Source organism: Hyaena hyaena, unplaced genomic scaffold, assembly GCF_003009895.1.
Source record: "Hyaena hyaena isolate Hyena2069 unplaced genomic scaffold, ASM300989v1 scaffold_911, whole genome shotgun sequence".
In the NCBI taxonomy this organism is placed as follows: Eukaryota; Metazoa; Chordata; class Mammalia; order Carnivora; family Hyaenidae; genus Hyaena; species Hyaena hyaena.
In genome coordinates, this window is record NW_024081542.1 from 357,542 (window position 1) to 369,388 (window position 11,847).

General features: G+C 60.2%; 1 protein-coding gene across 6 annotated transcripts; it reads left to right on the forward strand.

The window, feature by feature from the left end:
* On the forward strand, nt 1-11,847 carry ARRDC1 (arrestin domain containing 1). Of its 6 annotated transcripts, XR_005526118.1 has the most exons (9): nt 2,902-3,039; nt 8,686-8,796; nt 9,253-9,303; nt 9,398-9,552; nt 9,788-9,970; nt 10,064-10,240; nt 10,314-10,749; nt 10,806-11,070; nt 11,557-11,847. XR_005526118.1 is itself a non-coding variant. In XM_039220772.1 (8 exons), exons 2-8 carry the CDS (start codon nt 8,703-8,705, stop codon nt 10,874-10,876), a joined length of 1,167 nt encoding a protein of 388 aa, XP_039076703.1. In that variant the 5' UTR covers nt 1-90; nt 8,686-8,702; the 3' UTR covers nt 10,877-11,847. The 6 variants fall into 6 exon arrangements, 5 of the variants coding, with proteins under 5 accessions (XP_039076703.1, XP_039076700.1, XP_039076701.1 ...); XM_039220772.1 differs by lacking the exon at nt 2,902-3,039 and adding an exon at nt 1-90 and having other exon boundaries at nt 10,806-11,847; XM_039220769.1 differs by having other exon boundaries at nt 10,806-11,847.

The following is an 11,847-nucleotide window of genomic DNA, read 5'->3' on the forward strand; positions in this document are numbered from 1 at the left end:
ACTTTATGTTGTAGAAAGTTCTGGGACTTCTGAGCCCGGGCCTGAGGACTGGCAGTTTCACCTTCCTCCCTCCAGGGGACTTGCTGTCAGGTAAGCGTTCTCACCCTCTGGAGACTGCCGTGCTGTGCAGAACCCCAAACTAGTCATGTGGAGAGGCCTCATGGAAGGGACACCTGACCAGCCTCAGTTGAGGCATCAGACATGTAAGTGGAAAACGGATCTTGAACTTTCTGTCCTCAGCAGACCCCACACAGAGTGGAAAAGCTCCCTGGGGGAGTGCAGCCTACTTTTCAGAGTAAGTAATAAGTCAGGGTGGTTTAGGTCACTCACACAGCCAGTCACTGGGGTGTGTGACACAGGCAGTCTGGGATGGTTTCACTCCCCTGGGCAGGCATCCTCTCTCTCTCTCCCTCTCTCTCTCCCTCTGTGATCTCTCCAGTAGGGTAACTAGATACTTTGAAACGGTAGTTCCGGACTTCAGGGGAACGCAAGCAAGCTGTGAGGCGTCCTTAGGACCAGCAGCTTACACGGCATCTGTTTCGTTGCAGTCCAGTCAGTTAGAGCAAGTCAGGGGCCGCGGCCCAGGTTCAACAGGAGGGGAAGGAGCCCAACATTCTGATGGGGGGAATGGCGCAAATCTAAAGGGTTGGCAGAAGCTGTGGCCAGGCATCCTTGCAGACAAACTAAGGAAGCCACTGAGAGAGCTGCTTAAGTCAGCTGGAGGAGGTTCTCGGAGGAGAGGAGACATGAGAACGAGAGAGCTGAATCGATCGTGTTATTTTCCTGTACCTCATGATGCTTTGACATCTCGGGGGCGTTGCTGGCTGGGGGGAAGTTGCCCCTCCCGGGGCTCGCTACTGCCTAAAGGTGTCAGCTTGCCTGGGAACACACCTTTCACATGCAAACCAGCCAATCCAGAGGTCATGCCCCCCAACACCTCCTTTATGAAACTCACACACCAAGCCAATATTCCCCTGTCCTAAATCCCTGTAGGGCCAGATACTGGACAGTAGAGCCCACCCTTACAGCCCAGAGACTCCCCTACCCTGCCTCACCCCTTCCTTCTCACAGAGGACACAATCAGGGCTCTGTCCCACGCTCTGCCCTGGCACTTCCCCAAGTGCTCCCTCCTCTTGGGAATTCAAAGTACCGCACTCTTCTTTCAAGGCACTTGTCCCTACGTCTGTCCCCTTGTCACACCTAATTAAAACGGATCCCAGGTACATTTTAAGATAGAGAGCGGGGAGTTAGAAGGATCTTCCGTGTGGGTTCTGGAGTCACTAGGAGTTCCTGCAACAATGATATTGGAGGGCATGACAGTGAGTCAGGAGCAGGAATCACCCAAAAGTAAGGGGCATTGACTTGGGCTGTGAAGATGACAGTAGCGGTGGAGCAGTGGATTCCTGTTTGAGAAAATGAGTTAAAGCGGGGAGCATTTAGGGAGGGGGCGCAGTTGGTCTGGAGGTTGTTATAAGGGGTCAGGAGAGCACACAGCCCAGGCTCAGATTTACAGAGGTTGTGGGAAAATAAACATCTACACCCCGGGCTCCAGGGGGAAGCTTGGGTTACACGAGAGCACCCAGCACTCAGGGAAGTGAGGGCACGGCAGCAGCTTGCAGAACGGGATCGGTGGGTGCTGGTGCAGAGTTGTATCGGGGCCCCATTTTTTTTGTGGCTTACTTATCTTAGCAGCAGCCGATGAACCTTTCTCTTCCCTCCCGAAACACTCCTTCTTGACTTCTGTTGTGGACGTTGGGCGTTTCTGGGTTGCCCATAACCCTCCCCTTTCCCAGCGGCACTCTGAACTTCTTGTTTGGGAATTCCGCTATTTGCCTGCTATTGACAGAAAAATGCCAATTTTTCTCAAAGTGCGGCCAGTCAGACCCCTGCCCCCCCAGCAACAGGACGCCAAGCAAGCGGGAGGGCGGTGCGGGCGGCACCCTGCCGCAGCTCTGGGGCCTCGGCCCGGCCCAGGGGGAGCCCCCGGCCTGGGAGCCCCTCTCCTTTCGCGGGAGGGCCAGGTCAGGGTTTTGCGGTTGTTTCACTCAGAACTCTTGATGTCATCAGCACCCTGACGTGAGTTGCCATCTTCCCTGAGTCCTCTGTCTCCCTCACACTCCAGCGGCTCCTCGGGACTTTGTCCCATCCCCCAAGCACTTTGTCTCCAAGCCAGTTTTCTCCGTCAGAAGATGCCGCCCCTTCACGCACGCGTCCTGCACGAGGCCCCGCGCCGCCCGCCGCCTCCTTCCGGGCTCTGCCACACGCGGGGCGCCTCCCCCGCGGGCTCCCTCCCGGGCCCGCCGCCTCCCCCGCTGCTCGCCCCACGGGGAGCTCCCGGAAACGGCAGGTCAGGGGCGGTCCCACTCCCACCCCCGCCCCGGGGCGCCGCTCTCGCGGCCGCGGTGCCCGGACAGGACGCCGCCCCCCGCACGGGCACGGGCGAGCGCGGCCCCCAGGCGGGTCGCCCCCCAGCCCCCGCACGCAGCGCGGCCCCGGTGACGTCCTTCCGCCGAGCAGCGCCGGGCGGAGACTGCGGAGGGGGCCCCGGCCCGGTACGCCCCTCGGCAGGTGAGCCGGCCGCGCTCCCCGGGGCCGCCAGGGGGCGCTGGTGCGCCGGCTGCCGCGAGCCGTGCCGACCTCCACCTCGCGGGCGGGCCGGGGTGGCGGGGACACGGGCTCGGTGGCGGAGAAGGGGCGGAGGGCGGACCCGGCGGGGCCGCGGAGGCCTGGAGCCGGGGGACCGGGGGACGAGCCGGCAGAGGAGGACCCTGGAGCTGGGGGCGGGCTGGGGAGGGGCGGGGGGCGGGCACAGGGGGTGGGCGGGCCCGACGCGGAGGGGCGGGGGCGGGCCGGGAGGGCGGGGCTCGGAGCGCGGCGGCTGGAGGGGTGTCAGTGCGCGGCCGCCCGGCCAGGGCGGCGGCATGGGGCGGGTGCAGCTCTTCGAGGTCAGCCTGAGCCACGGCCGCGTCGTCTACAGCCCTGGAGAGCCGCTGGCGGGCGCCGTGCGCGTGCGTCTGGGGGCGCCGCTGCCCTTCCGAGGTGGGCGCGGGGTCCCCTCGGGGGAGGGCCGGCCCGGCGGGGCTCAGGTGGCTGCGCAGCACCTGCGGCAGGGCCGGGGCTCCCGGAAGCGGCGGCGGGTGGCGCCGGGGCCTGGACCGGCGGAGCCTGTGGCGCCGCCTGCCGCCCCCTCCTTCACTCTCCCGCCGGCCCCAGGCACCTTGGGAGGATTAGGGTGCGGCCGGCCGGGCGGCGCACACCCGCCGGGGTGGGTGGCTGGGGCCAGTTGGGGGCGGAGCAGGGAGGTCCGGGTGGCCCAGTCCTTCCGTATCTGCCCTTCTTGTTCTTTCCTCCTAGGGTCGGCCAGAGTTGGGGGCGGGGGTTTAGATCCTGCCCACCTTGCCGAAGGCCACTCTGACTTGGATACGGGCACGACCCCGACCCTCCCTGGCGGGTCTGCAGGGTCCTCTGAGCCCCGTACCTGCTGGGCCCTCACCTGGAGCCCGGCCCACGCTGGGCTTTCCCTTCCACATGCCAGGCCCCTGGCGCAGCCGACCCCCTCCCCCCATCCCGGGGCACACCCGCTTCCACCCAGGCTGAGGCTAGGCCTTGTGAGCTGGGAGGGTCGTGCTCATCTCTGTGTGACCTAGGCCTTCAGCCCAGTGAGCGTACAGGAGCTGAACCCGAGCCCTGCTGGCCGGTCCCTTTGCTCATGCAGACATCTGGGACTTTGGGACTGGGAGTCAGCTTGCCGCCGAGGCCCTCCTTAGGGCTCTCTGCAGGTGCTGGCCTTATCTGCTATCAGAGGTGTGGACAGGGCCCTGGATGGGACTTCAGCCGTCAGCCCGTAGGGTGCCGTGAGCAAAGCTGCGGCCCGGGGCCTCGAAGCCTGATCACTGGCTCTGAGTGTGAGGCTGTGTGTGAGGGTGTTCCTGCTAGGGTGCTTCTCCACCTTGGGGTGCTTGGCCAAAGCCATAGCCATCAGGCATCGCTGTGGACCTTGATCCTCTGGGCCTTACCGTGGTAGACAGCTCAGTGCTTCTGGTGCCTACTGAGGACTTAGAGCCACTGCCCACCTTTCTGGGCAGCTGCTGCCCCTGTCCTGGATGGGTCTGCCCCCTGATGTTTCCGTGTTTGAGGTCACATGGGTCTAGAAAGAAGCTGAGTGGGTGTAGATGCTTCTGGGCAGGTGTCCAACCTAATGGGGCCTCCCCCTGATGACTGTCATCTCCTCTCCTGTCTCATTACTTCGAGTTTGGAGTTCGAGTGGGGTAGTTGTGGTTGTGGCAGGGGGCCCAGCAGTGACAGTGCCGCCCTTCCCTGGGGCCCGAGTGACAGACGAGAGGTGTCACGGGGCTGCGGGGAGAGCCCAGGGTGTAGGAAGGAGGGCAGGCTTGTGGCTGGGGGACAGCCACCATGGGACCCCATGCAGAGCTCACTGTCTGGCTCCTCTGCGCCGTCCTGCTCCCGTAGCAGACACGCCGCTACTGACTAGAATGAAGGGATGGCTTGGCCTGGGCAGAGTCCGCCAGCGTCCATGTGATGGGTGCGATGTGGGTGAAAGGACAGTTAGGGCATAGGATGCCGAGGGAGGCCCTGGTGATGGTCCTGACAGCAAATGTACTAGCTGAGCCCCTGAATGTTGGGGGGACGGGAGGGGGAAGATGGGGGCATCGGCCAAAGAGCAGATGGATGATGACTTCAAGCCAGAGGGGATATTCTTCGGATTGTCCCCTGGGGCCTAGATGGAATGTGGGTGCTGGGGCTGCTCTGGGGCTTCCTCCAGCCCTAGCTGGGTGTGGAAAAGGGAAGGCTGCTGTTCTTTCCTTCATTCGTGAGTTGGCTGTGCAGCTCCTGTTACCAGCCAGTGATGCAACAGGGAGGCCCTCCACACCTCTGGGAGGCCATGGAGGTGGCGAGGACAGCAGATCTTTTCTGGGGGGCTCCTCGTCTTACCCACTGAATACTTGTCTGAGGAGGGACAGTGATGATTTGCACTTAGCCATGAGGACACTGGCTGCCCTCGGAGCTAATGCAGAAGAAAGCTGGGGAAGGAACTGATTTCTGGAGCCCAAGTCCAGCTGAGCCTGAGGCTGGGGGTCACACGGGAGTGCCCTATGCTCTGGCATTGAGGGAGGGGGTACCCAGACGACAGCAGCGGTCAGCTCCCAGCTCTGTGAGTTCCCTGAGCTGTCACTGTGGGCCAGATGCCTTTCTCCCCATCTCCTGTGGACCAGCTCTATAAACCATCACAGCAACCTTGAGAGGTGGGCACCGTTATTATTGTTTTGTTTCAGATTTGGAAGCAGGCCAGACAGAAGTGCCTCACAGGCCAGAGCTTTAGTGAAAAGATGTGGCAAAAACTAGGCTGCTGCAGATTTGTGGGAGCTAGTGGAGGTGGGCGAGACCTTTGAGACCAGGATGAAGAGTGATGGCAGGTGGTGCAAGGGAGGAGGGCTGCTGGACAAGGGAGTGCTGGCTGGGGAGGAAAGTTCTAGAAGTCTCTCTGGAACACAGTCCACATGATGATGTTCCTTAGGAAACCGGAGCAGCCCCAGACCTCCAGATGGGTGTCGGTCAGTGCGTGCCTACTGTGTGTGCGTGACCACTGCTAGACCCGAAACACTTTTAAGCCTAGGCGGTACTTCAGGGCTCGTTGCTGTGTGGTGGAGGCCGTACCTTACCAGAACATACCTCCCCTGTCCCGTGGCTGTGCACACATCACACTGGTGATGGCCATGCTCACCTGCAGGAGCAGGGGGTTGGAGGGGCAGGCCTGCTCTTTGTGTCCGCCCCCTGCACCTCCACTGCTCCCCTGTGTAGGAGAGTGCACAGGAACAGGCCATTCGACTCCAAGACGGTGATTGGCAGCTGCTCATTCAGGCAGGGTCCCCGAAGAGGCTTTGGCATGTGTACAGAAAGGCTCTTTGGGGCACCTGGGTGGCTCAGTTGGTTAAGCGTCCAACTTCGGCTCAGGTCATGATCTCACGGTTCGTGGGTTCGAGCCCTCTGTTGGGCTCTGTGCTGACAGCTCAGAGCTTGGAGCCTGTTTCAGATTCTGTGTGTGTCTCTCTCTCTCTGACCCTCCCCTGCTCAAGCTGTCTCTGTCTCAGAAATAAATAAAAAAAACCCCAACAATAAAAAAATTAAAAAAAAAAAAAAAGTTCTTTGCCGAGGCATTGGGAAGGTCATAGAACTTCCCCCCGCTCCCGGAATACCCCAAATACCCCAAGGGGCAATTTGATAATGTTTTTCTACGGTCAGATGACCCCATGGCTTGTTCACCTGAATAGGGGCCGAGTTCAGGCTGGGTGGGTGACTGTTTTAACCATCCTGCTGTTGGACACGTGGGCTATGCCTAGATAGTTCTTGGTCACAAACAGCGTTGCTCGAAGCTCTTCGGTAGATAGGGTGGAGTCTTTGTTTTCCTTTTTAAATGTGTATTTATTTTTGAGAGAGAGAGAGCAGGAATAGGGGATGGGCAGGCAGAAGGGGACAGAAGACCTGAAGTGGGCTCTGTGCTGACAGCGTGAGCCCAGTATGGGGCTCCAGCTCACGAACTGCGAGATCATGATCTGAGCTGAAGTTGGACTCTCAACCACCCAGGTGGCCCCCATAGGGCGGATTCTAAGAACTGTTGAGTCCCTGGTGTGTGCATATAAGATCATGGCAGGTCTTCCTGGTGCTTTTCCAGGGTCCCTGTAGCAGCCTGCAGTTTGATCGCTTGCTGTAAGGTGTGTTTTCCATCTCCTCTTTAACGCTTGTCAAAATATTTAATATTTGCCAGTCTGATGGGTTAAAATGGTAACTCATTTGAGTCTCTCTGATTTCTACTGAGGTTGGACATCTGTTCTTGTCTGTTGCTATGTGAAAGTTCCTAAGTAACAAATCACCCCTAAGTTAAGTGGTTTATTTTTTATTATTTTTTTATTTAAAGAAATTTTAAAGTGTTTTTTATTTATTTCTGAGAGAGAGAGAGAGAGAGAGAGAGAGAGGCAGCATGAGCAGGGGAGGGCCAGAGAGAGAGGGAAACACAGAATCTGAAACAGGCTCCAGGCTCTGAGCTGTCAGCACGGAACCCAATGCGAGGCTCGAACCCACAAGCTGTGAGATCATGACCTGAGCTGAAGTCGGAGGCCCAACTGACTGAGCCCCCCTAAGTTAAGTGGTTTGAAGTGACCGTTTTATTATGACCCACAGTGCTGTGGATTGGGAATTTGGGCCGAGGTGGGCAGGGTGTTTCTTCAGCTCTGTGTGCTACCCATTGGCGTCACTTGATGGTTTTCAGCTGGGACCGGGCCAATCTGGGGCCACTTAACTCTTTCTGGCACACTGTGCTGGTCCCAGCGTTCGCAGCCAGATTCGAGGGGGAGTGCACTCCCTCCGTGCGTGGCATCTGGAATCGTCACACTTCCCGTCCTTGTTCTGTCCACTCCTCTGCCACGTTTCTCTTGGGTTGTGTTGGTCTGAAGGAGTATCACTGATGCCCCAGATTTCTGGGGCGGGAACAATTCTGGGTCTGCGTCTAGGAAGGGATGGCTGGTGGAGTGTGGGTTAGAAGTCAGAATCTGGTCAAGGTCAGTGTCGCCGGGTGGAGGATGAGCTACGGGTTCCTGGGGCGAGGGGAAGCCTGGTGGTCTGTGGATGGGCAACAGGAGGCCTGTTTGGGCAGGGTAGAGTCAGCCTGGGGAGACGTGCGCGTGGCTGGTGTGGCTGGCTCCTGCCCCGGACACTGGGGACACCAGCTTCCTCCTGCCTGGTGGCTCTGTCAGGGGGCTGTCAGGTTCTGAGTCACTTGCTCTCACTGGACCATCAAGTCGGGAGGAAGTTGGGAGGGGCTGGGCAGGGAGGCACACCTCTTTGGCCTTGTCTCAGCGCAGGCAGGGGAAGGTTGCAAGGCTGTCATTGAGCTCCCAGCCCCTCTCTGCTCGGTTCCCCAGCTGTGCTGTCTTCCGGTTGTCCGGCCACAGCCTGAGACCATAGTGGTCTCTGGGCATATGTCCATTAGAGTGAGGAATTTGAGTTTCTGACCATAGAAAGGTGGCGGCGGCCTCTGCTCCTGGTCTGGGTGCTTTCACAGGGGAGTTGGGGAGAGGACAGAGCCATCAGCCCTCCTGGGGTGATTTTAAGCCAGCACTGGTCCAGGAAGTCAAGAGTGTCTGCACCTGCCAGTGTGCCAGACTGTTGGGTACCTTATCTGCTCAGGCAGGTCTGACCGCATTCCTGTATCATGAGGGTGAGCAGTTAGTTTCCTGGAGCATGAAGGGGTGCCTCCCAACCTAACTGACTTGGCTGTGAGGTCAGTGGCCCCCATGGGCTTTTGCTCATCATAGCTGTCCCCAGCATGCCTCTGTAGGGAGCTAAGTCTCCCAGGCCTGGTGGGCCCAGGGGTGGCTGGGAACCAAGGTTAGCAGGCTGGGGTTGTCCAGGTGTCATCTGGGTGACCACTGGGGCTTTCCTGTTCCGGGCTTCAGGACAGATGTAACTCTGCCTCGTTGCTGTGGCTCCCTGGGAGTGCCGCAAGATCGAGGATGGATGGGAGGTATCCTCCGAAGATCACAGGCCACTTGCTGGCTTGCCTGAGCCCCAGCACCCCTTGGTGCTGCGAGCCCTAAGTCTCTGTGATGGGGCAGGGAGGGGTGCAGGACAGTGGCTGGCTGGGACTCACGCCTTCCCCCCCGCCCACAGCCATCCGAGTGACCTGCATGGGTTCCTGCAGGGTGTCCAACAAGGCCAGTGACACAGCGTGGGTGGCAGAGGAGGGCTACTTCAACAGTGCGCTGTCGCTGGCTGACAAGGGTGAGTCTGGGAGACTGTACTTGGCCTCGCTGCGTATAGCGACCCTGCCCAGGGCAGACCCTTGGTTGAGTGTGGGGCCCGTCTGTCCCCCCTACCTCACCATCAGGCTCTGGGACCCCCCTGCTGGCCCACCCTTTAGTACTCCTTGGCATCCTGATGTATTTCTCTCCCTGCCAGGCTTCGGGTATTGCCTGGTAGGCACTGGGTGGCTGAAGGGGGCCAGCTTTGTCTTGATTTGGGTGGGCCCCGGCTGCTGGAACAGCCCCACTCCCCTTTCCTGTTCAGGCTCTTGCATCACTTCCGTTGCCCAGGCTGCGGCCCGGTGCTGCTCTTGTGCTTGGAGCCAGAGTCTGTGTGAGCTGGTCAGCTGCATGGCCTGCTTCAAACCTGTGTCCTGTGGTGTCACCTCAAGGCTCCTGAGCCCCCTCTCCCCTACAACCCCTCCTATCTCTGCAGGAACCCTGCCCGCTGGAGAGCACAACTTCCCTTTTCAGTTCCTGCTTCCTGGTAAGAGCCCAGCCTTGCCTGGCCAGGCCTCTCGGTGACGGTGGACAGGAGGTGGGGCGGGGGCAGTTGGGGCCATTCCCTGCTCTCTCTCCAGCCACAGCGCCAACGTCCTTTGAGGGCCCTTTTGGGAAGATTGTGCACCAGGTGCGGGCCACCATCGACACACCACGTTTTTCCAAGGATCACCAGTGCAGCCGTGTATTCTATATCTTGAGCCCCCTGAACCTGAACAGCATCCCAGACATCGAGGTGAGGATGGAGCAGTGATCTCCTGGGTGGTCCCCAGCTTTGCCTGATGTCCTGTCCTCAGCTGAGATGAAGTGGCTGGGATCTAGAAGAGCAGTAGCCTCTCTTTCCCCAGCCGACTGTGCTGTGTCTGGGGGGCAGGGCATAGCAGGGCACAGCGGGCTTGTCCAGCGAGAGGCCTTAGGGATCTGGCCTGTGCACGCCCACCAAACCCCTTCACTACTGCCCTCCCCTCAAGCAACCCAACGTGGCCTCCACCACCAAGAAGTTCTCCTACAAGCTGGTGAAGACGGGCAGCGTGGTCCTCACTGCCAGCACTGACCTCCGTGGCTACGTGGTGGGGCAGGTGCTGCGGCTGCAGGCTGACATCGAGAACCAGTCAGGCAAGGACACCAGCCCCGTGGTAGCCTGTCTGCTGCAGGTCAGAGTCCCCTCTGTCAGGGCCTGTCCCCGTGGGACCATAAGGGGGGTAGGTGCCTGGCCTGCCCAGGCTCACAGGCTGGCCCTTCCCCAGAAAGTGTCCTACAAGGCCAAGCGCTGGATCTATGATGTGCGGACCATCGCAGAGGTAGAGGGTGCGGGTGTCAAGGCCTGGAGGCGGGCGCAGTGGCAAGAGCAGATCCTGGTGCCTGCCCTGCCCCAGTCAGCCCTGCCAGGCTGCAGCCTTATCCACGTGGACTACTACTTGCAGGTGCTGGGGGTTGGAGGGAGTGGGGTGGGAAAGGTGGGCAGGTGGCCTAGCCTCACTCTCACATCCTCCCCAGGTCTCCCTGAAGGTGCCTGAAGCCACGGTGATCCTACCTGTCTTCATCGGCAATATTGCTGTGAACCACGCCCCGCTGAGCCCCCGGCCAGGCCCAGGGGTGCCTCTTGGGGCCTCAGTCCCAGTGGTGCCCTCCGCGCCACCCCAGGAGGAGGCAGAGGCTGCGGCCAGCAGCCCCCACTTTGCAGATGCAGTCTCCCTTTCCACGAAGAGCCACTCGCAACAGCAGTCGCTACCTGCCACCTTTGGCTCTGTGCCTACTGCCCCTGAACCCCGCCCTCAGGATGGCAGCCCTGCCCCCCACCCATTGCCCCCTCCCTTGTGCATCTCCACAGGTGCCACTGTCCCCTACTTTGCAGAAGGTTCAGGAGGGCCAGTGCCCACCACCAGTACCTTGATCCTGCCCCCAGAGTACAGCTCATGGGGCTATCCTTATGGTGAGTGAGAGGCCTGGGGTCTGGCTGGGAGAGAGGGCATCACGAGCCCCTTGCAGACTTCCCTCTTTCCCTGCAGAGGCCCCGCCATCCTATGAGCAGAGCTGTGGAGGTGCAGATCCCAGCCTGACGCCCGGGAGCTGACTCTGTGCCACCTTTTCCGGGCGGGCTGACCTCTGCCCTGGGACCGGGCACCCAGGGCCTCGTGCCTTTGCTCCTGGCCTGGCCCGGCGCACTCAGGACCTGCTGCTGCCCGGCCGTTCCTTGCAGCCTCCGCCTTGAGACCAGCCTCACCCCGGGGCCTGGGGTCTGGAGAGATGCAGTGTAAATAAAATGCTTCATTTGTAGAGCTGGGCACAGGCCGGCCTCTCGGGCGCCCTCCTCCTGCCCAGTGTGCAGCGGCCTAGCCCTGGGGGCCCTTCCTGGGTGCTTGCCCTCCTCCTGGCCCTGCCCCCCGGGGCATGCACCCTCCAGGCCCTGCTCCCCTCTCTTTGGCTCTGGGCCCTCGCCTCTGGGCCTATCCATCCCCTCCTGGGTGGGCGCGTGCCCCTCTCCTCGGTCATGGGCCCCTCCTTCCCAGGCTGCCTAAGGCTGGAAGACAGGCAGGGGGAGTGGGACCAACCAGCGTGGGCTGGTTAACGCCAACTTGTGCCAGGCTGGGCTTCGCTTTCATGGTTCTGCTTAAGGATGCACCCTCGGAGCTGGGCTTGCATGTCTGGAGCCTTGACATTAATTTAAAATGTATTTGTGACATGGGGAGATCACCCCTGTTCCTTTTTATTGACACAAACCTTGGACTTGCCTGTCCAGTTCCCATCGTTCCAGGGGGAGCAGTTCAGATCTCCTTCGTCAGAGGAAATCCCTTGGAGGGTGAGGAGGAGGGCTTGCCCAAGCCCCTGCCTCTTGTACTGTTCCCTTACCGTTGGCCTCAAGTCTCAAGTCCCTGCTGTCATCACTGCTACTGTGGCTGTGAGGGAAACTGTTGCTCACCTCCCATCCAAGTGGGAACACAAGGCCACGCCTGCTCCTGAGGTCCCCTTCAAATGCCTGTTGTTTAGGACCCAAGCAACCCAAGAACAAATAAAGACCCGGTTTGGCAGA

Excerpts from the sequence above, each read along its gene's own strand:
- ARRDC1 (XM_039220769.1), top strand. The coding sequence starts at position 2,922 with ATGGGGCGGGTGCAGCTCTTCGAGGTCAGCCTGAGCCACGGCCGCGTC. Across the intron at positions 9,304-9,397 it reads TTTTCAGTTCCTGCTTCCTG|CCACAGCGCCAACGTCCTTT; the intron begins GTAAGAGCCCAG and ends CTCTCTCTCCAG. Across the intron at positions 10,241-10,313 it reads ACGTGGACTACTACTTGCAG|GTCTCCCTGAAGGTGCCTGA; the intron begins GTGCTGGGGGTT and ends CATCCTCCCCAG.